The 25,037-nt window shown below is 43.5% G+C and overlaps 1 protein-coding gene across 5 annotated transcripts in view; it reads left to right on the forward strand.

Moving 5' to 3' along the window:
* LOC143433718 (cytosolic carboxypeptidase 1) overlaps positions 1 to 22,841 on the forward strand; it is a 53,739-nt gene extending 30,898 nt beyond the window's left edge. For 2 of the 5 annotated variants that reach the window (XM_034510205.2, XM_076938895.1), the window contains 5 exons: positions 683 to 812; positions 5,233 to 5,364; positions 8,555 to 8,731; positions 11,754 to 11,914; positions 22,124 to 22,841. In XM_034510205.2, coding sequence (XP_034366096.2) covers positions 683 to 812; positions 5,233 to 5,364; positions 8,555 to 8,731; positions 11,754 to 11,914; positions 22,124 to 22,292 — 769 coding nt within the window. In that variant the 3' untranslated portion in view covers positions 22,293 to 22,841. Of the gene's footprint in view, positions 1 to 682; positions 813 to 5,232; positions 5,365 to 8,554; positions 8,732 to 11,753; positions 11,915 to 17,612 lie in introns of all 5 variants that reach the window. The other 3 variants (XM_076938894.1, XM_076938896.1, XM_076938897.1) reach the window with 3 other exon arrangements.
* The last annotated feature ends 2,196 nt before the right edge of the window (positions 22,842 to 25,037 follow it).

A 25,037-nucleotide genomic window follows, 5' to 3' on the forward strand; every position in this document is an offset into this window, starting at 1 on the left:
GTGTCATAGGTTGGTATGGTGGCTGCATCTAATTTGTGATCTACTAGTGTTCAAGTCAATTCAAATAATGGGTTTGATGATTTTTTTCTAGGAAAAAGACCAAGTTTTTGGTGGGTAATACATCAGACTTTTAAATGCATGTGTTAGTGTTCTGATTCCATGGGGATGTAATTTTATAAAATCTTTGTTGAGTTGTCTTAGAAAGCTATGTCAGGACTCCTACCACACATGTCCCGCTTCCTGTTGAGAGTGTGGCTGTAGTGCTTGACAGCGTTAGTGCCTGGCGCCTATGAAGAAAGGAGGGTTTGTTTCCATTTCTTCAATACCACATCATTTTCATGTATTTGCCTTTGTCTCAGAGTGTACAAGCCAACAAGCAGTAGCATACAGACTTAGTGTAGTGAATGCTCCCTATCCAGACAAGAGACAAGGGGCTTACTAATTTATACAGTACACTTTTTATGACTTACAAAAGTCCATTTTAAAATTGAAATCACCATGATTATGTAAATATGACATAGGATTTCCCAGGTAGGGAATGAACGATGGCTACAAGTTTACTTAATGAATGTAGTGAACGATGGCTACAAGTTTACTTAATGATTGCCATGTGTGTTGAGTTGGCCCAGTCTGCATCGCCTTGAATCCTTGTTTTTGTTTTTCTGCCTTTGTGTGTGTGCAGTCACCGCTGCTCCCTAAGTGGAGAGGATTTGAACAGACAGTGGCAAAGTCCAAACCCAGAGTTACACCCCACGATTTACCATGCAAAGGGGCTGCTCCAGTACTTGGCCGCAGTGAAGCGCTTACCTCTGGTATGTGGCTGTGTTTGTTTGCACACATAAGTGCATTTACTACTAATTTATGACTTAGTATACTTTATGTTTTCTCTTAGCATTCAGAGTGACATTCCTCACCACGAATCTTCACGCCTTTGTGTCATTACACCTTGTTCTCCTCATGTCCCTGCTCACTGCCTTCCCTGTCCTTGTTCCCCTGTCCTAGCTGCTTCTCTTACCTCCCTCAATGGGTCCCCTGTTCTGCTGTCTTATTGCCTGTATTCCATCTCCCTTTCTAGTTTTGTGATCTGTACGTGAATAAACTAGTTACACATCTATAAACTAAGTTCCATGTATATCTATTCATATATACCAGTCTTTGTTTTTCTGTATTTAGTTGACTGCATTTACTATAATTTCTAGTTGTATCTGTTTTCACAGATGCATAAAATTCCTCATTCAGGTGTTGAGTTAGAGTTGTATGGTTGGATCCTACAGTGGCTCTGATTTTTAGCTTTTTTTTTTTTTTTTTTTTTGAGGAATGTCCGTACTGATTTCCATAGCTACTACACACATTCATATGTCTGAACAGTGAACAGTGTTCCTCTTCTGTACACCCCTGTCAGTGTTTGTTATTTGGATTTTGATGATAGCTGTTCTGGTTGGATAAGACTCAGAGCAGCTTTGATTTACATTTTTCTGGTGGCTGAGGATCCCAAATACTTTCTAAAAAGAACCCAACAGAATTACATTTCTTTCTTTATCTTTGCATGTGTGAAGAATGGTGTGCCTGTCCACAGTACAGATGTGAAAGTCAGGGTGACTTTTAGAGTTGCTTTTCTCCCTCCACCATCTGGGGCCCCAGACTGCTTTTCAAGTATTGATTAGCCATTTGTATTTCTTCTTTGAGAATTATTTATTTTTGGTTCATTATACCATTTATTGGGTGGGCCATTTTATTTTTTAGGGTTTAATTAATTATTTATAGCATTTACATATTAATCCTCAGATGTGTAGTTTACAAATATCACACCCCCAACAAAAAGAAAATCAAAACAACTTAAAACCACACAACCAGAAGGTGCAGGGCTCGAGTGTGGCCCAGTGATTAAGAACACTTCTGTTCCTCCAGAGGATCCACTTTGATTGGTAGTTCACATGGCTGCTCAGAATGATGCATAACTCAAGTTCTAGGGCATCCAGTGCCTGCTGGTGTCTGCAGGCAGCACACCACACCTGGTGTGTGTGTTTGTGTGTATGTGTGTGTATACCCACATACTTCCAGGGAAAATATCCCACGTTCGTTAAATGAAATAATTTTTAAAACATTTTAAAGAATAAAAAAAGTGTTTGTTTGAATGTATGACACGTTCATGTGCCTGAGCAGGTCTAACAAGGGCATGGGGCCTTTGGAGCTACATTTACAGGTAGTATGAGCAGCTCAGTGTGGAAGCTGGGAACTGAGCCCAGGCCGTCTCAGAAGAACAACTGATGCTCTTTTGTGAGCTTCCAGCCAGTCTTGAAGGGCTGTCAGGGATCGGTTCCTGTGTCATGTAGGTACTTTAATTCTGTGTAATCCTGTGTGCTAATTGGAATTATTTCCTGTGCTACTTGAATTCTCTTCAGAAAAGCCTTGCCTGTGCTTGCTTCTTGAGGTGCTTTCCTCTGGTATCTTAAAAGCTTCAGGTCTTTGATGTGTTGCGCGGATTCTGTACCAGCTATGGGATGCAGATATGGAGACCCAGGATGTCCACCAGCTGTGAGATGCAGATGTACAATGAAGATGTGGAGACCCAGGCTGTCCAGACCATTATTAAGAAGGCTCTTGTTTTGGCTACTTTTCTATTGCTGTAATAACACAATGATCAAGACCATTTTTAGAAGATAGTTTATGTGGGGCTTAAAGTTTCAGAGAGAGTCCATGGCCAGCATGGAGATCGTGACAGCTGGCAAATTCTTTATTGACACCCAGATCAGCTGCTGACTCCTGTGCTGGTTTAGTGTGAGTTGACTTTTCTGACAGCCTCAAGATCATAAGAGGTTTCTAGTAGGCTTTGGGATCCTCCAAGTACAGGAGAGTGTTTCTGGGTTTGTTTTTATTTTGCAAATAGGAACATTTTGACTTCTTTTCCTACCTGTGTGCTGTTTTTTTATTGTTTCAGCTAAAGCCCTGAGCACCATTGGAGAGAGTGGGCATCCTTGTTCCAAATGTTGGAGAAAATGCTCTCAGTCTTCCCTATTTAGTGTACTATTAATTGCAGGCTTGTTTTATACAGCCTAATGGTGTTGCTACTCCTAGTTTCTTTAGACTCTTTGTGAAGGGAAGTTCACCCTGCTGAAGGCTTTGTCTGTGCAGTTTCTGTCCCCAAGTCATTTATGTGCTATATGACTCTTACTCACATGCATTCAGCCAACCTGCACAGGTGAGAGAGACCAGCTCAGTTATGATGGCTGATTATAACACGGACTTGAATTTGTTTTATAAGGGTTTTAGTGCAAGTGTGTCTATCTGGGGAACTCGCCTCCAGGTGTTTGTACCTGTTTGTGATGCCATATCCTGCTTTGGTGTGGTGGTGGTGCTGGCTTTCTAGAATGAAGTTGGCTCTATTCCTGCCTCTCTGTTTTTCAAGATTGTATGAGTTCTTCTGTAAAGGTCTGGTAGAATTGGCAGTGAAGTCTATGTTGCAGTATATTTTTTAAATTGCTGCTTCAGCCTCCATTATTGTAATTCTGTTTATGTTGTTAGTATCTTCTCAGTGTAATTTTGTTAGGTCATATGTGTCACAGAATGTGTCCATTTCCTCTAGGTTTTCTAGCTTGAATATGATTCTTTGTTTCATTGAAATCTACAGTATTGTCTATCTTCCATCTCTTTTAACCCTGCCAGCTGCTCTCCCTCTGCATTGGTGGGTTGAGAGGTAGCTCAATTTCAAAAATCAGATTTGGTCTTGGATGACTTTGGCTGAATCTCAAGTTGTGACATGGGACATGTGATTTCTAGCTGCCACTGACCTGTTTGCCAAAGGAATCAGCATCTCACCAAAACCCATGACTAGATTTGAGGGTTGAGGGCCATGGGCATACTCAGAGGGCAGGACCACCAGGTTTTCATTTGCAGGCCACTTCTGTGCCCTCAGCCTGCCAGTGACTGTTTCCTGGCCGTGTGTTTCTCTTGCCCTCTACTTCTCACATGTTTTCCTGCCCTTTCCAGGACCCTTCCCCTCACATACTTTGTAGATTTCCAACGGCGTCTCTGTGGAATGCTCGCTCTGTCTCTTATGGGCTCACACATAGGTGGCCTCTAGCTTTAATCTGCCTGGAATTCTGTGATTCCTGTGTACCTTATATGTTATTGTCTGATTATAAAAGTCAGCTGTTAATTTCAAAAATTCTTTCTGTTACCTTTTATAATGATTATAGTGTCAAGTTAACAATGTATTCTTGTTGCTTAGAATTTGTATTAACCGTTTTCTTTTTGTTTATGAATATTAATGGTAGGTCATGTGCTTCAGACGTTAACCATTGTGTGACCAGCACAAAGGCAGCAGTATATATTTACCAGATCTCACAGCAGTTCATGTCTGTTCCTGTGAAACCCAAGCCCCAGGGCACAGGGCAAGCACAGCCAGAGTGCTGTGGGAAGGCTGACAGACTTCATACATGTGTCCGTCCTCACCAGTTTTGATTAGAGTGTACCTCTTTTTACGTTTGTGTTTAAATTATCTAATCTTGCATTCAGGAAGGGAAAAATGGAGGAATAAAATTAATGCGTTATTTTTCATTTTTAAAAATGATGCTCTTAAGAGTTTATGTAAAAGTTTTGTACATTTTTTCGCTTGAAAGCATTTTCAGGTTCTTTTAAATTAGTTAAATATTTTAACATCTGTTTGAGGTTGTAATGGCTGTATCTGTACAACTGAGATGGAGTCACATTCACTGTATTGTAAGTGTTGAGTAGGTGATAAAGAACAGAGTGTGGGGCTTAATGCGACACCTTTGAGGATTTATCAATTCAAACATTAATTATAAATCCTTCCCCCAAATGAGGTTTTATTTCTTATTAAATTGATGGGTCTTTTAAATGAAATGACTAAAAGAGACAGCTTGGTTGGCTTGATATTATCTGTATTTATTTGCTAATATATGAATGTGAAGATTCAAAATTTTATTTTGGCAACAGAGGTTTGTTTTAATTCATCCTAAAGTTACTAAAGTAAAAATCACAGTAAAGCATTCTTCTACAACCTTGAATGCAAAATCTTGTAACTGCTTACAGGAAAAATTATTTTGGACATGGAATGGAACTACGAATTTAGAACTCACAGAGTAGAGTTAGCATCATTCAGCTTGCTAAACGTTTTATGTGAACATACTGAAAACCAACAGAATGTGTCTTTTGAGATGTGCTATGTGTAGATCCAAGGCTTTAATTGTTAAAATATATGATCTCTTTAAGGTTTATTGTGATTACCATGGCCATTCTCGAAAAAAGAATGTATTCATGTATGGCTGCAGCATCAAAGAGACAGTGTGGCACACCCATGACAACGCGGCTTCCTGTGATGTTGTGGAAGACATGGGATACAGGGTAACTAGGGGACATAGCTAATGAGCATTTGAATTTGAAGTGCACATAAGCCGCACGAGACGTTAGTACACGAGAGCTGGTTAGACATGATGCTCACATCTCTGTAATTCTGTTCCAGAGCTTTTGCTCTACGGTTTGCTTTCATATTGGTCCTTTCTCTCTGTCTGGATGTGTTTTTGTATTTGGGATAGACATGTTACTTTCTCTTTGCCCACAGATACCCAGTGTGAGTGTGTATTCTGTGCTTGTGTGTGCTGGGGTGAGGGTAGGGTTTCTTTATCTCTGCACCACACCACTTTAATCATGGTGAATTCTGACAACTTTTCTATTATTCCTTAAAAAGTTTTTGCTGGGTAGGTTTTTTGTTGTTTGTGGATCTTTTGTTTGTCTGTTCTGTTTATTTCCTTCAGAAATTCTAGTATATTCATTTGTAGATTAATATTGAGATTTGAATCAGAGTAGTGTTGAATCTAAATTAAGTTTGAGAGTGTGTAAGAGCATTTGTATCCATGACCTTTGTTTGTTTATTTGGTTGTGTCTTACTTTCTGAATAAAACTTCCTTACATAGGTGGGATATTTTATTAGTTTTAGCCCTAATGCTTCTTGCAGTTGGGATTAAGAATTTTTCCCTCACATGTCTTTTGCCTCCACATAGATCATTGATTGCCTGTAAGAAATTACCAGTTCTCTCAGGAGAAATTGCTGTGAGTTTTATGATCTTTCTAAAAAGGGTTACATATCAGAATGTGTGTCCCTCTTAGCCCTCTGTGTGAGTGTGAAGGGAGATGGTGTTAAACACTGAAAGTGCCCAGTGTTTGCCTCACAAATAACCTGTCCAGGAGGCTACTGGTCAATCATTTTTTAAAAATATTTTTAAAGGATTTATGTGTGGATGTTTTATCTGCAGGTGTGTCTGTGCACCGTTTGTGTGTAGTTACTGCAGAGGTTAAGAAGGAGGGCATCAGAAACTCTGGAACTGGAGTTACAGACAATTGGGAACTGCTGTATGAATTCTGGGAACTGAACTCGGGTCCTCTGAAAGAACAGGAAGTGCTGTTAACTCTTGAGCTGTCTCTCCAGTCCCTGGAAGACAGTCTCAGGATTTCGTGTTCTGAAAAAGAAGGCAGCATAAGGAAATGAATCCAAGAGAAACGGCCTCCTGATACCGGTGAAGGAGAGCTGCAGCGTATATGGTGTTCGATGTGTGGGCGTGCAGTGAGCAGTCCTGGCCTTGAGATGGCTCAGAGCCCGTGAGAGTGGCAACATTAAGTAAACTATGTCTGCAGACCTCAGGGGCAGAGTGAAATAGGGAATACTTAACTGAGATCTAGGGAAACAGCATTTGAAAGTGACTAGCAAGAGGCCACAGAGACTGGAAAATCAGAAAGAGACAGCTTGATTGGCTTGATATTATCTGCATTTATTGTAATGTAGTGGGTAGGGCCTCTCCATGTGCTAGTCTCAAACACCAGTGCAGCATCCCTTATTGTAATGGCCCCTTACTGTGAGAATATTTTGATATTGTGAGAATACCAAAATACTATTCTTAGTCACTTAAGCTGAAAGCAGATTTCATATTCACATTATATTTTTTATGTTCAATTTAGGAATTATAATAACTTTATTTACCTGTATATGTGTGTCTGAGGTGCCTATGGATGCTCGCAGATGTGACTGGGTCTCTGGGAAACCCTGAGTTCAGTTTACTTAATGTGGCCCACTCTAACAGGACTTTGAGCCATCTCAAGGCCAGGACTGCTCACTGCACGCCCACACATCGAACACCATATACGCTGCAGCTCTCCTTCACCGGTATCAGGAGGCCGTTTCTCTTGGATTCATTTCCTTATGCTGCCTTCTTTTTCAGAACACGAAATCCTGAGACTGTCTTCTAGGGACTGGAGAGACAGCTCATAGCCTATTGTGAGCCCCCCAAGTAGGTGCTGAGACCAAATGCAGGTTTTACGAAGGCAGGGAGCACTCTTAGCCATGGTGCCATTTCTCCATCTTCCTTTAACTGTACAGCAACTTGATGTTTGTTGACCATCTTTTCAGGTCATCATGTTTAACTTTATCTCCTTTATTTTTATTAATTAACAAAACTGTGCAGTTTAGTTTTACTGTAACAGAAAACCTACCTGTATTTGTCGAGTAGTCTCTTATAGGTGGTCATTTGAATAGTGTTGCCAAACTCCCCACAATATGGATGAAGCCAGTTGATGATCAGAATGCCATGAGTGGGGCACCTGTCTGTGCACACCGTCTGTCTGTCCTGCAGCATGTCTGTGTGTGCACACCCTCTGTCCTGCAGCATGTCTGTGTGTGCACACTCTCTGTACTGCAGATCTCTCTGTGTGTGTCCTGCTTCTGAACCCTCTTGTAGAGCACAGTGTGTTTCCTGTATTGCTGTTTTCGTCTGGGTCACTTCAGATATATGGGCTACATTGGCATCTGTGGGATTGGTTCTCTAGACATAGACGTTTTTGTCGGTGTGTCAGTTTTTCATGGTTTGCTCACATGTTTACATTTTCAGGTGAACTTGAGAATAATTTTAGGCTAGAAAAATATTATTTCTGCTTTAGTTATGATTTCATTGCTTGTGCTAGCTCTGTCTGTCTTCTGTCTGTCAATCTAGAGGTCATTGACACTTCGTGTTAAATCAGCTGACCTTTCCTGGGCTAATTTGTTTTTAAATCTGAAACATGTTTTTCTTCATATTTTATGTGATTATTTAATATTTGCTATGTGTGACTGTGTGTGTTTCTCTCTCTCTCTCTCTCTCTCTCTCTCTCTCTCTCTCTGTGTGTGTGTGTGTGTGTGTGTGTGAGAGAGAGAGAGAGAGAGAGAGAGAGAGAGAGAGAGAGATTGTACATGTGCATGTGAGTTCCCACAGGAGCCAGCAGAGTTACAGACAATAACTAGTGTGGGTCTGGGAGGTGCAGTGCAGTCCTCTGCATGAGCAGCAGGCCCTCCTAACTGCAAAGCCAGCTCTTCAGTTCCCTTCCTTATCCTTGTGACCAGGCTTTCTGTGAATGCTTATAAATGTACACTTTGTGCATTGCTACTACTATCTGAAGCAGCAGAAAAGTCTAAATCAGTAAAATGCTGGAGCTGGGGGAGGGCACAGCTACTTAAAAGTAAAGCAGTGTTTCAATTAATAACCTCTGGGTTACTATTTTATTTTTACAGACTTTGCCTAAGATACTGAGCCACATTGCCCCGGCATTTTGCATGAGCAGTTGTAGCTTTGTGGTTGAAAAATCCAAAGAATCCACAGCCAGGGTGGTTGTGTGGCGGGAAATTGGAGTTCAGAGGAGCTATACCATGGAGAGCACTTTATGTGGCTGCGACCAGGGCAGATACAAGGTGAGCACTGGGGACAGATACAGGATCCGCACTGGGGGGCAGATACAAGATCAGCACTGGGGGGCCAGATACAAGGTGAGCACTGGGGGGGCAGATACAAGGTGAGCACTGGGGGGCAGATACAAGATCAGCACTGGGGGGGGCAGATACAAGGTGAGCACTGGGGGACAGATACAAGGTGAGCACTGGGGGCAGATACAAGGTGAGCACGGGGGGGCAGATACAAGGTGAGCACTGGGGGGCAGATACAAGGTGAGCACTGGGGGGCAGATACAAGGTGAGCACTGGGGGGCAGATACAAGGTGAGCACTGGGGGGCAGATACAAGGTGAGCACTGGGGGCAGATACAAGGTGAGCACGGGGGGGCAGATACAAGGTGGGCACTGGTGGCAGATAAAAGGTGAGCACTGTGGGATACAAGTGACCATTGGGCAGAGACAAGGTGAACATTGGGGGGGGCAGATACAAGGTGAGCACTGGGGTAGATACAAGGTAAGCATGGGGGGGGGGGCAGATACAGGTGACTATTGGGTGGCAGATACAAGGCAAGTACTGGGGCAGATACAAGGTGAGTACTGGGGGTCAGATACAGGTAACCATTGGGGGACAGATACAAGGTGAGCACTGGGGGCAGATACAAGTGACCATTGGGGGACAGATACAAGGTGAGCACTGGGACAGATACAGGTAACCATTGTGGGGCAGATACAGGTGACCATTGGGCAGATACAGGGTGACATTGGGGACAGATATAAGGTGAGCATTGGGGTGTTTAGCTGTTTCTTTATGTGGCTGCAAACGGGGCAGATACGAGGCAAAAGCATTGGGGGTGTTTTAGCTGTTTTCAAACTTACAGTGTTTGTGGGTGTGTGCTCTTGAGTGCAATGGCCAAGGAGGCTCTGGAGCTGAAACTCCTCTCTGTTGTCAGCTGTGCCATGCCAGTACAGGGAACTGAACACCCTCCCCAACCCCCCACCCCCTACAAGAGCACTGAGCATGTGTAAGCACAGAGCCGCCTCTCCAGCCCCAGGTGTTCAGCTATAAAGATACCTGATGTTTCCTCTCATATATGCTCTCCTGACTTTCAAGTAGTCGTTCAATGTGCATTTTTCTTACTGAGCTAGATGTGTAACACACAGTAACAGGATCTGGGTGGGATTGAAGGGTGCATGCCTGTATTTGTATGGATGCCAGAAAAGGATGTGGGGCATCTTCCTCTATTATGTGGATCTCAACCTTCCTCATGCTGTGACCCTTTAACACAGTCCTCCTGTTGTAACAATTCTCAACCATACATTCTTTTTGGTTGCTACTTTATAACTATAATTTTGCTACTGTTATGAATCATAATGTATCTGTTTTCTGATGGTCTTAGGCGACCACTGTGAAAGGGTCATTTGACCCCCAGAGGGGTGGCGACCCACGGGTTGAGAACTGCTGCTCTGTAACTGTCTACTGTCTTCCCTTGACAAGATCTCACTGAAGCACACACAGATGTACCATTTGGCCATTGAAAAAGGCAAATTTTAAAAACTAAAACATGTTTTGATACATAAAACCAGTTTTTGAGATTGTGTGTCTGTCTCTGTATGTGTGCCTGCATAAATGTGTGTGAGTGTGTGTGTCTCTGTCTGTCTCTGTATGTGTGCAGCTGTTTGTGCGTCTCTCTCTATCTGTGTGTGTGTATAAGAGAGAGAGAGGGAAACAGGCATGCACACGAACACACACACACACACACACTTGGAGGACAGAGGACAGTATGTGGGTCAGTTTTCTTCTCCCACCAAGTAGTTCCCAGGAACTGAATTCAGGTGGTCAGGCGTGGTGGCAGGTGTCTACTCACTGAGACAGCCCAGCAGACCGTCTGTTTGTAATGTATAAACATACAAACTTTTAGACAAAATGGACACCAAGTAAGTATCATTTCTTTTTTTTATGTGATTTAGTTAATAAAATTCCTACTGATTTAAAACATTTCTATGGCGAGAAATGTTCCTTCCTAAGATAGGGTTTTTAAATGTTTGATGCATGGGTCGGGAAGACAGGTAGGTAGGAAGACAGGGTAAAGTGCCTGCCGTGCTAGCTAGGCCTAGTGTCCAGATGCAGTGGGATACCTTCTGCTGGCTCCTGAAGAGTCGCCGTGGAGTCCACCCTTGCTAGGCTCTGCTGTCATCCACACTTACAGCTTTGACTGTGTGAGGCCTTCAGTTGTTTTTGAGGTTCATTTTTGTAACTGGAAAATGAATGATAACCCATGTAGTTTGCAATCAATATTTGTGGTTTTATGGTGACATTTAATGTCTGATGACCTTACGATGCATATTTGAGAAGCGGTTAAAGGGGGCAGAGCTGATATGAAAACAGGCATGCCCACACAACATGGAGTGTAGGAAGTGATTCCTACTGCTGAGGGCGTTCTCTTCTGGGCACTTTGATCTCTCTCCTCACTAGGATCCTGTGCATGATCGTCTGAGGTAACGTTCAGAGATGCAGAGTTCTGACTCTAACACTAGTGACTCTAACATCAAGGCCATGGCTCATAAGGAGTGCTAGGAAGACTGTTGGATGCAGCTTCACACATGAGCAAGAGGGATTTAGTCAGGAAATTCCATGCTCATTTATTTATCCCCTCAGATTGCCGGTAAAAAGTGATTGGCTTCCTGGTGAGTAGGACTAGGCATTTTATCACGTACTCAGGAGTGAGTCTTCTTCAGAAGCCAGAGCTGAGTCTGTGCTTTAGATGCTCTTTGAGAGCCAGGTATCGTAGCTCATAGCATGTGTGTGTGTGGAAGGCCAGTTAGGGGTACATGGCAAGACCCTGCCTCTAGAAACAAACACCACCAGAGAACAGCAGTAAGCTACTGTCCTTTAGGCCAGCCGCCTTATCATCTAGAGTGGCTCGTGTCCCTGCGTGCTGTGTCTCACTCTTGTAAATGTCGTTATCATTTTTGGCTATGACTGTAATAAGCTGCATCTGAGGACAGCAAAGCTTCTGAGAGTCTATGTTTTACTTTATTTCTAGGGCTTACAGATTGGGACTCGAGAATTGGAAGAGATGGGAGCAAAATTTTGTGTTGGTTTATTGCGTTTGAAAAGACTGACTTCTCCATTGGAATATAATCTGCCCTCCAACCTGCTTGACTTTGAAAATGACTTAATTGAATCAAGCTGTAAAGTAACTAGGTGGGACACTCTTTTTTTCTTTCTATTTTTCTTTTTTCCGTAGGTGCTTTCTGCTCGTCAGACCTCATGTGAACAGTCACAGGCCAGTGCTCCTGACAGAAGGAGCACGTTAGGGTTAATGCTAACTGTATGCTTAGGGTTACATGTCTGATGCTGGCTTCTCATTGTAATGTTGGATGTCCACATAGTATTGGAGGGAGAGAACCTTCTGCTTTGAATCTTACTTTTAGTAACTGTGATAATTCAGTTTTAACCAAGAAAACTAGCAGTGGAGAAATAGTACATTTAGATAATATCTAAATTGAGAAGAGTTGGAATCATATTTTTTTATTTCAAAAGAGATTTTATTTTGTTGCAGTATACATCTATCAGATAGCTTTTCAGTAACCTAATTATATATATTATAAACAGCTGAATTTAGAATGTTTGACAATTTATTCCTTCAAATGTGTCTTGAATATTATTTTCTTTTAAAATTCATTGTACATGACATTTGAACCATTTGTAAGTTTAAACAATGCAGTGTTAAAATTCTTAGTCATACTCAGACTTAGCATTCTGTCTTGTGGAGTGTATGTATGGGATAAGAATAGTCCTGTTTTCTAGGCCCTTGATGACTTGTGCTGTTGGGTATCAGTGTGTTCTTGTGTTAATTTGTCAGTGTACAGTGATGTGAATCATCACGGCAGGTTCCAGCACTGTGAAACAGATACTGAGCTTTCTGTGGATATGGTGCTCACTGGCAGCCAAACCACAGTGGAGGCAAACGTGGAGGTCACTGTGATGCTCTTGGGCAGGCGGCATGGCCACTGGGGAAAGCAATTGTCGTGCAAGCGTGAATGGCCTATATATAGCAGCTCCTAGAGTTGTGCTCAGGTTGGAGCCGAGAGTTGGCTCCTGAGCTCTCCTCTGATCAGTGGAGGGTGGTCAGCTTTCTGAGAAGGTCGGACACGAACTTGAACTCACAGTGTTACTTACTGTGTTCCATGGTAAGAGAATTTCAGCTCAGACAGTGCAGAGGACCAGCCTTGGTTATTAGTGATCTACACATGGTGGCCACTAGCCCTTCCCTCTGACAAGCCCAGTCTTTCAAAAGGAAGAAGTAAATATTTTGAAAAGTGTCTGTTCAGAAGAATTATACTGCCGAGTACTGCCATACCACAGTTAACATTTAAAATTGCATCTCATTCTGTTTTCTTTTGTAAGTGTGTTTGCTTCATTTGGTATCATGGGAAGCTCTACTGTCTCAGACTTTCTTGAGAGGATGTAGCCCAAGAACAGTTTGAGCATATCAGATTCTCACTGTTATGTGTGTAAAGGTACCCAGCAGTCTACAGTTGAGTTGAAGTGAATTTTCACCTTTCTCTTCTTCTGTTTATTGAATTTAAACTATTAATAATCACCCACTTCTTTACCCAGGCCACCATTCTTCTGTCTCAGTTTTGCCCAAACTTGTGATTTCTTTCCCTGACGTTCATATCCTAATGCTTCTGTAGTTTCTAGGTCTATCTCTGAGTGAACTTGGATCATTCTTGTTAGGCAAGAGTGCCAGGGGTGCCGAGTGGCATTGGGCGTGCCATGGAGCTTTCTGACTCCTGTGCTTCACAACCTTCCTGCTGGTCACTTGTTAAGATGTTTGCTAAAGTTTCCCATTGCAAATGTAGTTTTCCTCTGTTAGTAATTACGTTTTTTATTGGAATGCTTTACAGCTATGCCTGTGTCCTCTATCTCTTCAAACTTCTAACTTACTCATTTTTATAATATGGGTGCATGTGTTGGATGTGTAATTTAAAGTTTAATTGGACTTTAATTACAACTACCATTAGTTTATCTTGGGCTCAGAATTGCACTGTCCCCCTCCCCACTTTCGCATGCTTGTATGAATGCACACTCTTCTTCGGACTCCTCCTACCCCGTCTCTGAAGCAGCGTGACCTCAGGCCCATCTTTGTGGGTGGTCTTTCCTGAGGTTGGAATTGGCCACAGTTTCCAGGCTGAGCTGAGGGTTTGTGATCTGTGTCAATGTGTAGTACTAGTTCTACGTACCACTTCTTTGACATCACTGTATCACTGTTCTTAAGTTCTCTTAGGCAAATCCCTCTATTCATGTGTTTGCATAGGTGGATACATACATACATATATATATATATATATATATATATATATATATATATATATATATATATGCATGCACATACACAGACAAAATTCAAATGCCATCAGAATCACCTTGAATCTAATCTACAGCATAGACTTAATCTTGTTTTAAAATTTCTAGTTTACTATAGGAACAGTGAGAATTGGCCTTGCGGTTCTGAATTCTGACCATCTGCTTATTTAAGCTCCCTCACTCTGCCTGCCTTTTTCTCCTTAGGTTCCAATACCTCCTGGGGAAAGAATTGTTGTAATGTCAGTGCCTGGGAGTATTGCGGTTCTCTGTTCATTGTGTTCTGTTGATGAGCCCTTAGGTTTAGTACCAGTTGTAAGTCCCAGTAGACAGTGCTGTGGTTGCTGTATGGTAAGGGCCGAGGACATGGACAGGGTTATTTGAGGGAGCAAATAGGTGTTGCAAGAATCAGTTACATTTGTGAGGTAATACACTAGTTATAAAGCATGTGGAAAATCCATTAAAGCAGCTGTTAAAAACAAAAAACAGGCTGAGCAGATCCTCAGTTGATAAAGTGCTTTCTCTGTAAGCCCAAGACCTGAGTTTAGATGCCCAGTGCTCACATAGAGCCAGGCTTGGTAGCATGTGCCTGTAATCCCAACATAGGCAACAGAGAGAGGAGGATACTGGAAGCTCATGTAGCCATCCAACCTAGCTCAGTCAGTGTAGTTGAGGGAGATGCATAGTATACAGCTGTATATACCTGCATGCATATCTGCACACATACATTATGTACATGTGTGCACACAGAGATTGGATGCACATTTTGAGGCATAATGGCCTAGAATCATTTAGACACATTGTTAAGTTTTAGGCTAGGGGTTGGCAGAAGATAGTTATCTTAGGGTTTCCATTGCTGTGAAGAGACACCATGAACACAGCAACTCTTATAAAGGCAAACATTTAATTGGGTCTAGCTTACAGTACAGAGGTTCAGTCCTCTATTGTCATGATGGGAAACATGGCAGTGTGCAGACAGGCATGGTGCTGGAGAAGGAGCTGAGCGTTCTACATCTTGATCCCAAGGCAGCAAGGAGAAGGTTCTTTTCTGCAGGTAGCTAGGATGAGGGTCTCATTCCACACTGGGTGGAGTCTGAGCATAGGAGGAGACCTCTGATACCTACCCCACAGTGACACACCTCCTAATATTAGTACTTCCCATGGGCCAAGCGTATTCAAACCACCACAATAGGTGAGGATTGGTAAAGAAATGACAGCTAAACATAAAGGAACAAAACTAGCCATGATAAATACACTAATTTGGCCCCAGTGGATCTTGGTGCTGAAAAAAAAAAAACAGAAAGTATTCAAGAAAAATTGTTTTCTATGCTGGTAACTGTAGCCTTGAGGTAGAGGAAGCAGTTACTGTATTTTGAAGTGCAACGATTAAAGGGATGTAGAGCCAGACCTTAGAGCATGGAGTTGTTCTAATGCAGCTAACAATGAACAGGGCTCAGTCTGGCACTGCTCAGTGCTTTATTTTGAGGTTGTATGTAGGTACATGGTGTTTTTGAGTTGTGTCATCTCAGTGGCCATGAAATGCCTAGTTAAGGCTCTTTGTGGAAGCATTCCTTCTACTTTGAACAGCCCTTCATCTGTAGCACAGACACACCCTGCCTGCTCCTGAGTCTCAGATCTTTGGGATTCTACTTAGGATGTAAATCTGTCGCAGACATAACTGTGTGGTTCATAATCTGGTCTGTTGTCATCATTCAATGGTACATGCATTCTGTTCCATTTAGTGAGTTAGCGATAACATTGGAGAGTTGTAGTTTTTGTGTCTCACACCTGGTGTTGGGCACTATTTCATGTTTGTCACCTCTTCATCTCAGAGATCTTTTGTTATTCCACTTTTGTCTCTGCATAAACTTGTTCTATTTTCTTTTGTTATTCTTTCATTGGTACCCTAGAGGTTTATCAGTGCATAATGGATTCCTGGTTTATTAGCACATAATATAAATTGCTGTGTCCACTTCTTCCTAGACTATGAGTGCTGAGACCTTAGGGCACATTAATTTTATGACCTTCCCATTTTTTATACTATTGTGATGTATTTTAATGGAACTGTTCATACTTGAAGCCATTTTACACTTACAACTGCTTTAGTCATCCATTACTCATTAAGACTTACTTCTTAACTCTTCATTGGTTCCCACTACCACCCCTGATCTTTGCCCTCTATTGAGAGATGGTTTCTTTCTCTAGCACAGGATGGACTCAAACTCATGGCAGTCCTCTGCTTCCCCTTCTGAGTGCTATGTCACAGTGTGTACCCATCTGGGCTTGTCTGCTTCTGAGTCCCATGTTAAGATCATGTAGTGCTTTGTTAAACTGGATGACCTACTGTCTGTTTTGGGGTGTGTGTGTGTGTGTGGTGTGTGTGTGTGGTGTGTGTGTGTATCTGCGAGTGCCTGTGAATGCCTGTATGTGTGCCTGTGTATCTCAGTGTGGCTGTACCTATGCCCATATGTGTTTGTGTGTGCCTGTGTCTGTGCCTGTATGTGTCCGTGTGTGTATGCACAGCTGTGTATCTGTTTGTGTGTGTATGCTCTTGTGCCTGTGTGTGTCTGCTATAAGCAGATTATTCCAGTTACTACATTTGCTTATTTTGCTCCTTTTGTTGAGAAGTCATGGGCCAGGGTTAGCTTTTGCCCATGAAGGTCATGTGTATGTTCTTGGGTTCTCTTGTTTGAGGATCTTCGCATTTTGCTGTGAGTTTGAGGTGTTTCTTGTTTCTCCCATGTGAGGTTTGCAGCCCTCATAACTCTATACTTTGGGTCTTTGGAAAATGCACAACCATTAGCTTTTTGTGCATTGCTTCTGTAATGTGCTCTCTTGTGCAGGTTTAGCTCACAGGATGCGTAATCTTTGTTTCTGGTCCTCCTTTCTCTCATTGTTGAAGCCTGAAACTGTCTACTTATCTCTGCTTCAGTCTTCTCTCAGCGCCAACCTCAGTGAGTTTTAGACCTGCCCTCGAGCTCTAATATCTGTTGTATGGTTTGAGTCTAGATGCTGAGACTCTCCATCGTGTCATCTGCTCGGCATCACAGTTATGTTAGAGTTCCCACGGGTGACCAGCACATCACAGCTGTTTCTCTTGGGTTTTTCTCTACTTCTGTTTCTTGGTGTGCCTGGCAGTGTTTACACAAATGCCAGCCAGGTGTCAGGTATAAAGATCAGAGGGTCCATGGTCCTTGACTTCAGGGAGTAGTTGCTCCAACTTGCTTGGAGCTATGAGCTGGCCTGAGGTAACATTACAAAATGTATGAAATTTTTTTGCTGATTCCTAGTTTACCCCTCCAGACTTTCTGAGTAGCAGCCCCCCAGGTGTCACCATGGATGCCTCAGGATCCCCTTTCTCTCCTTGGCACCAGGAAACTGGCAAAGCGTTTTTGTGGCTTCCTTGTCCCTGTGTGGGGCGCTGCTGTGTGGCTTTTTAGCCTCTTGCACTGTGTCACTTAACAGTTTGTCAAATGTGTCTGGGAACACTGCTGAATGCTGAGGTCACCTCTCTGCAACTCCCTTTTTTCAGGAATCGTGGCAGCTCTGAACTCCAGCTTTTCCCTGCAGTCCTTTGAAATTGCTGGCGCTCTGATGACACCCTGCCCCTGGCAGCTGCCTGCCTTGCCCTGCTTCCCACTGGACTTTGCCCCGCATTTTCCCTTGCTGAGTTTGCTTTGTATCCTTTCACTGCGATAAGCCCCGAGTGTGAGCTCTGCTGTGTGCACCTCCCCTCAGCCCACCACTCAGTGGATTTTGGGGTGCTGTTTGCCCATTGGAGTTTTTATTATGTTTGATTATCACAGAAATGGAGTGATTTGCTGAGAATAATCAGAGCTAGATCGTATTGTACAATTGTAGCTCAGAACTGCCCAATGTCATGGTCTGATGGTTCTGACCAAAGGTCTCTAAATCTCACAGTCTCCATTGCAGCTCATGCCCTCTGAATGCACAAATGACACTCCCAGACAGTGCTCCGTGAGTGCCGTGGCTCCACGGTGATAGTGATCCGGCTGTCTGCAGTCCTGTGAGGACTGGCTCTGGGCCATTCCATAGCTGCAGCTGCTGCTATTGTTTTACACCTCTTGCCGCCAGTACAACGTTAGCAATTCCTTTCTCTTTTTCCAGATAGACATTCTTTGGTTAGGTGTATTGTTTGATAGCTTAGCCTACCTCCTCTTCTGTGTGTGAATTTTCTTGTAAGTCTGTATATAGTAGCAGTTTCAGAATGACTGACACACGTGTATTCCTGAGAGGAAAGGTGGTTTTGAGTATTCGAGGTGATATATGTGACTGCTCTTCCTAAGTTATAAATGCACAAAGCACATAACTAAAATTCATCAAAAGAAAAAGAATTGCTGTGATTGGCCTTGTGCCTGAAAACTTTCCCAGTAAGATGGGATAGTGGGATAGGGTGATAGGAACACTCAGGATCCTGTTAGAAGCAGGCTCGCTGAGGACTGAGGTGGAGTGTTGGGGATATGGAGCTGAAGAGTTAGGACACCGTGGCAGGTAGACGGACAGCAGCACAGCAGGCTCTGCTCCCTGCCACATGACCAGAGACAGCAGTACAGGGGGGAGGGGGGGACCTCTGAGGAGAAGAGTCCAGGCCTGCATGGAAGTGGGCATCTCTTCTCATGACTGTTGAGAATGGAATGGAAGTCATCTCAACAAACCTCAGCTAGGCTCTGATTCTCAAGAAGTAGCAAGTGGGGTGGGAGCAAAAGTAGCCAGCAGTAAGTGTCCTTTCAAAGTAAACTCGCTTGTCCAGATAAGAAACCCTGGCACCTACAAGTCTGCTAGAAAGAGTGAGTCACCGTGTTTCAGTAAGGTGCCTGTTAGTGTCTGAGAGGGGAAGGCTGCTGTAGGTGGGATGCTAGCCTCACCTTCTTACATTCATTAGGAATTTGGCAAAAATGTACTGAGGTAGCTGAGAAGTGTTGCTGGGCCTTTCGGGGGGCCACTGGACGTATTTAGTAGACAGGTCACAGTTGGCGACCTTTGATATTGAGAAAACAGGCATGGAGTCAGATGGAATGTTGGTGCAGGATACAGAGGAAGCATCTAGAGCGGAAATACATGCCAAGGCATTTGGGTGAGAAGTATACCTTGTGCGGAAAAAACAAGTTTGGTCAAGGCTTGTCATGGAACGTGGGGTTTGACATAGTCTGGAGACTGTGGCTGTTTTTCTTCTGGAGATTTTGAGTTGGGTGACTTTCTGAGTGATTGGATTTGAGAATACAGAAGAAGAACAGATTTATTGGGGAGAACCATGAGTTCTCAACATGCGGCATTTGTGATACTTGTGAGATAGGTATGTGATGTCTCTGCCAAGTCCATGTGTAAGAGGATCTTAGGAAGTCAGGCTATGTGCTTGCATTTGGAAGAGATGAAAACATACATTGAAATGGGCGAGCACATTCAGAGGGCATGCGCAGGTGGAGAGCTGGGACCAGGAGCATCCTGATGAGCATGTGTGTTGAGGCACAGGAGCGCATGCTCATTACTGAGCAGCAGCAGGGAGAAGAGCAGTACACCAGATGGAAGAGTGCACCAGAGGCGCCAGTGAGATGGCAGTGTGATCTGTACTGCAAGGGCTGGCTATGTGCAGAGTGGAGAATTGCATGCATGCCCGCTCGCCCTCCCTCCCTCTTTCCCTCCCTCCCTTTTCCCTCCCTCCCTCTTTCCCTCCCTCCCTTCCTCCCTCCCTCCCTCCCTCCTTCCCTCTTTCCCTCCCTCCCTTCCTCCCTCCCTCCCTCCCTCCTTCCCTCTTTCCCTCCTTCCCTCCCCCCTCCCTTCTTTCCTCTTTTTTCTCTCTCCCTCCTTCCCTCTCCTTTCATCCCTCTATCCCTTTCCTTTAAGCCTTGTTCACAGACATCTCTGCTCTCTCACTTATGCACACCTTCCCTGGCACACTCAGTCCTGAGAATGTTCCATTGCTAGCACTGTTGGCCCTGCCCCAATGTGAGAAGGAACTCAGAGGCTGAGCCCAGGAGAGGATTCTGAAGAAGCCCTGAGGGAGGGCTACAGGTGTAGCCCAAGCGCTGTGGCCTCCCTTTCTTCTTTCCATTCTTTTAACAGAACAGGTGACACTGAGCAGTTTCTGGTGACTAAACCAGGCTTGTTCGTGCCAAACAGAGGTGTGACCCACGACCCACAGGACTGAGGCAGCCTCTGCTGCAGCCCTGCCTGTCTCTCATTGTACCTCTCCACAGCTTGCCTTTTCCATCTGAGGCTCCCAAGTCTGTGCGGTCTTACAGGCTACGTGCGTGGCCTTACTCATGCACCCCTTTAGTCTGTCTCTCACTGGGGTACAGCTTTAAGAAGACTGGCCTGAAAACCTTTCTGAAGTTCCAGTTGATGACGTTTGTAATCTGCCTTCACACACACATCCTTATTCTGACCCGAGGCTACTTCAAACAACCTGGATCCCACCTCTTTTCTTACAGTAGCTGGTGGAGCTGGACACCTCTGCTTCAGCTCTTCCTGAGTACTGGCCACCTTCCACGTGCCTCTGTGCTCACTCCCTGGGGCTGCCCTGTCCTCTGCCTCCAACCCTGTCTGCTAGCGCTCCACTACCTGTGTCCTCACAGTCTGCAACAAGAACCAGCAGGCTGCTGCTGACAGTTGTCTGCTTTCCTCTCTTTGTTTTATTTGTGTCTCAAGCCTGTTAGGACTTTTAGAGAATCTAATTAAACAATGAAGTCAAGGGGCTTATTACATTTCAAGAGAAAAGATAGTAACAATCATTTCCACAACAAATAATAATCTTTTTTTTTTTTTTAATCTTTCTGCCCATTAAGACCTAGCTGTCAGATTAATAACTATTTAAATTTAAAAATTGGGATTTGTCCTTGTAAATGTTAGGTCTGTTAAGTCCTGTTCATTTTATAAGCCAGTCGGTATCTTTATCTGGACCACAGAATGATGTGTACGCTCTGAACTTCCAAGAGAAAATAAATTGTGTTAGAGGAAATGACCTGCAGCCCCTCCCCACACGGATATAAAGCTCGCTGGAGGAATAAAGTGCTTTCAGACAAGTTTGCCTTCTCCTCTCAGAATTGTAACCCAGGACTGCTGCTCTCTGCTCCAGCGTGCTGGCCTGGAGTTTGTGCTCAGCTGTGTGTTCTTTATCTCCAGAGCTGATTGACCTGCATTTCTCCTTATTTGAACAGACTTATCTCTTTTGTCCAGTTTTATAGCTTCTAGTTGCTTCATCTCTGAGAAACCATTTTTTAAAAGTGGCCTATAAGCCAACATACCTATGAAATTCAGGTTGATTTGGTCACAGCTTCAGAGTGTGTGACTTGTTCCTGCAGTGTCTGTTTGGTGTGGCTGTGTTAGTTCCCACCCAAGGAGAGCAGGAATGGAGGAGCGTTCTCACTTCACTGCATGAGGGAATGCTTCCAGGCACCTGGAGCCTTACACAAATGCTCGCCCGCTATCCTAGTGGGAAACAGTCCCACTAGGTGGGTGTAGACTAGTCACCGTGCTTCATTGTCACTCTGGATCCATGGACACTGTGGGGATGTGGCTGTGACCATCTTCCAGCAGCTAATCGCTCTGTAGACTTAAATGGTTTTAACCCATTCCTCCAGGAGCCAGTTGGGCACCACCGCTTCTCAAACAGCCTATTGGAATTACCTGTTGCTTAATTTACAGGGATTAAAATAGAACTTTAAAATGAATCTTCTAAGTGTGTGTGCTGATGAAACCCTTGAAATACCCATTGAGAGAATCTGTTTCCCTTCTGCTAATGGTGTTGTGTGGACACTTGCAGGATCACAAACGACACTATGTCAGCCCCTGCTGCTTAAGCAGGCAGCTTTCAGCTGTTAGAACCTCTCACCTTATTCACTTGGACAAAAGTTCCATGTTAGTACAAACTGCTGTGTTACTGAGGTTGGCGTGTGTGAGGTGGTGCATCGGAGCCTTGGTTCTCAGGAAGCCGTGTGCTCTGAGTCACTGAGGTCCAGGTTGGTGTGAGGTGGTGTGTCGGCCTTGCTCTCATGAAGCCGTGTGTGTTCTCTGCTTTGGCTGCAGCCCCACCACTTACGTTTTGGATGAAGATGAACCGCGGTTCCTTGAAGAAGTTGATTACAGTGCAGAAAGCAATGACGAGTTAGAGGTTGAATTAGCGGAGAACACAGGCGATTATGAGCCTTCTGCCCAGGAAGAGGCCCTTTCTGATTCTGAGGTATCAAGAACATAGCTGATTTGAACTTTCTGCCATCTTTATAAATTGCCAAGAAGAAATGAAATGTCTTGGTTTTCATTATGCAGGAAGTTTGAGAGGAACACGCATTTAGACAACTGACTCAAAGAAGACAAAAAGGAACTTGGGCCTGTTTGGTTTCAAGACAATAAATAAATTATTAATTCATGATATAATTGGCATTTGTTTTATTTTAGATATTCAATGTACTTTATATAGCATTGAATTATCAAATGATAGATTTACTTAAAAAAAAAAAAACCCAAGTATCATTGCATGAATTTTTATCTCCTGTGGTACCTGTATCAAGTAGATAAATTCAAAGTGTGTCCGAATACAAAATCTAAATTATAGAGTGTTGAAAGTCATTATATCTGTACACGGATTTCTCCAGATGTGTTTGTGTGGAGGTGGGTAGTTACTGAAGATAACTGCTCTTTAAAAGCATGTGAACTGTGTATTGTGGGTAAACTAATCCAGAATTTGCCTCAAAACCATCCCATTCTACATTCATCAAGTTAAATAAAAATGATAACAGATTCTGCATTTATCTTGTCATCTTTTTAACCAGCTCAAGATTTTTAGTGTGTAGAACTTCTAACAGCCCCAGATCTGAGCATGATAAACAGCTCAGCTTCCCAGTGTTAAGATTGGGGTGCTGTGGGATGCCTGTACCCCTCAAGCTTCCCTGTGCCCAGCTGTGCACACTTGTGCACACACTCAGACACCCTCACTGCTGTCAGGGCATGAGCACTGACCATTGCACTTGCATGCTCAGCTGTGCACACCTCATGAGCTAACTGTGCTCCTGGGCTTGGGAGGTGCCATGTTAAAGCATGGCAGTACCAGCAGGAGCCCTAGGTGGCCTGAGTTGATTCAAACTGTTTCTTGCAATGACACTTTGCCGAAGGTTGGCCATCCTGTGGCAAGGGTAACTGTCATCACTAAACAAAGCAAACTCAGGGACTAGATGCTTGCTTTAAGAGATACGTTTTTGCTGTTATAAACAAAACCTGCAAAGACGCAGAGTCTAATGCTCTGCGCTTAGCTGCTGTATGTCTCCTTGCTCATTCCTAATTTAGTCACTTCTAAACCCTTTAAAATGGAAGCCAAATTATTAAATTAGATTTTGGATTTACACTTTTCCAAATCATTGCTTAAAATCATATTTAATTTAGGTTTCTTTAGTGTCTTGGGAGCCATTTTTTAAAGTAAACTTTGAATACTGTAAAAAGAGGTGCTGGTCAGGCATGGCGGTACACACCAGCAATTGGAAAGCAGAGACAGGAGGATCCAGAGGCAAGGCCTGCCTGGGCTATGTGGACCCTGTCTCTAAAGCAGGTTGTTTTTCCTCCAAGTCCTCCACTCCTTACTGAGTTTCAGAAAGTAAAATGATAGAGACCATGGCTGTGAGCCAGTCCTACTCTACCAGACATGCAGTTCTGGAAGACCGTGATGATCTAGTAACGTATTATTCAATCACTTACTCATCACTGTATAACTACTTTTGTATTTTAAATAATTACATGTTTTGTTATAACTGTACCTTCAGAGAATACACTCCCAATGTACCACATGTGAGGTTCTTGTCTGTTACCAAACTAGAAATTAAAAACCGAGACACCGATGTATAAAAAGCAGGTGTGGTTTCGGCAGATCTCTTCACCTTGCCGCATGTTGACGAAGCACATCTCCTACCAGTTACACACCCGAGTTACCTTTCCTCAAGTAGTTGCCATGTTTAAAAGAAAGACTTTATGGCTAAAAAGTTACTCATAAATTTTTTTTAAATAATAATTCAGTTTCCTAACTTTCCTAGTTGGGGTATCATATTTCATCATTACTCTCAAAAATTGTTCTATATGCTTTTTTAAACCCATGGGCCTTACCTTCTTCAGGAGTTCAAAAATGCTTGAGACGCTTGCTGTGCACAGCACCCCGGCTACTGTGCTGCGGCCTGCTGTGGCCAGTGGACCCCAGAATTCTGCTTCTGGAGCTTTGAACTTGCCACCTCTAGTCTGGTCTGATCAGTCACTCCTGAGCGCCAGTGTGCAGCATGGCTACCTAGAGGGCATCTCCATGCACACACAGCTGCCCGCGTGGTCCACGTGGAGCCTGAGAGCCTGTGTTACTACAGATTCCAAGGAGAGGTGATGCCCCCAGGACACTCGCGGTGTCATCGCACATGCTCTTTCAGTATCACACTGTACTAAGTGTCGTGCACCCTGGGAGCTGGGGTGGGCACCAGGGAGACTTTGGGCTAAATGCTTTGTAGAAGAAGGGATCTAGATGCATATAGAGGCCAGTGTAGGCCAGAGTGTCACTTAGACACTGACCTGAGAGCTAACCTCATGTTCCACCACAAATGAGAGCCTGCTTTGCCCCTGCCCAGAGAGGAAGGAATATTAAAAGTCAAATGGTCTTTTCTGAATCAGAGTGTTTATAAATGTAGATGACAAATCTCATGGTTCAGAGTGGCTTTGTATGATCAGTTTTATTGGAATTTAGGAGGAATCTCTACCACTTTGTTAGTTATCTGTTCAGTATATAGAAACATTGGATGGAGCCCTGCTTGAGAATAAGTTACCCAGAATTGTGTTCCTGGTGACATGCCCACAGCCAGGGGTGTGCTATTCTAACTCTCTAAGCTCCACATTAAGATAACCACGTGCATACACTGAAGTGGATGACACAGGAAGTGCCCTAATGCAAGTGTTGTGCTCAATTCAAAAGGAATTGACA

This window comes from Arvicanthis niloticus, chromosome 8 (assembly GCF_011762505.2).
Source record: "Arvicanthis niloticus isolate mArvNil1 chromosome 8, mArvNil1.pat.X, whole genome shotgun sequence".
NCBI lineage: Eukaryota > Metazoa > Chordata > Mammalia > Rodentia > Muridae > Arvicanthis > Arvicanthis niloticus.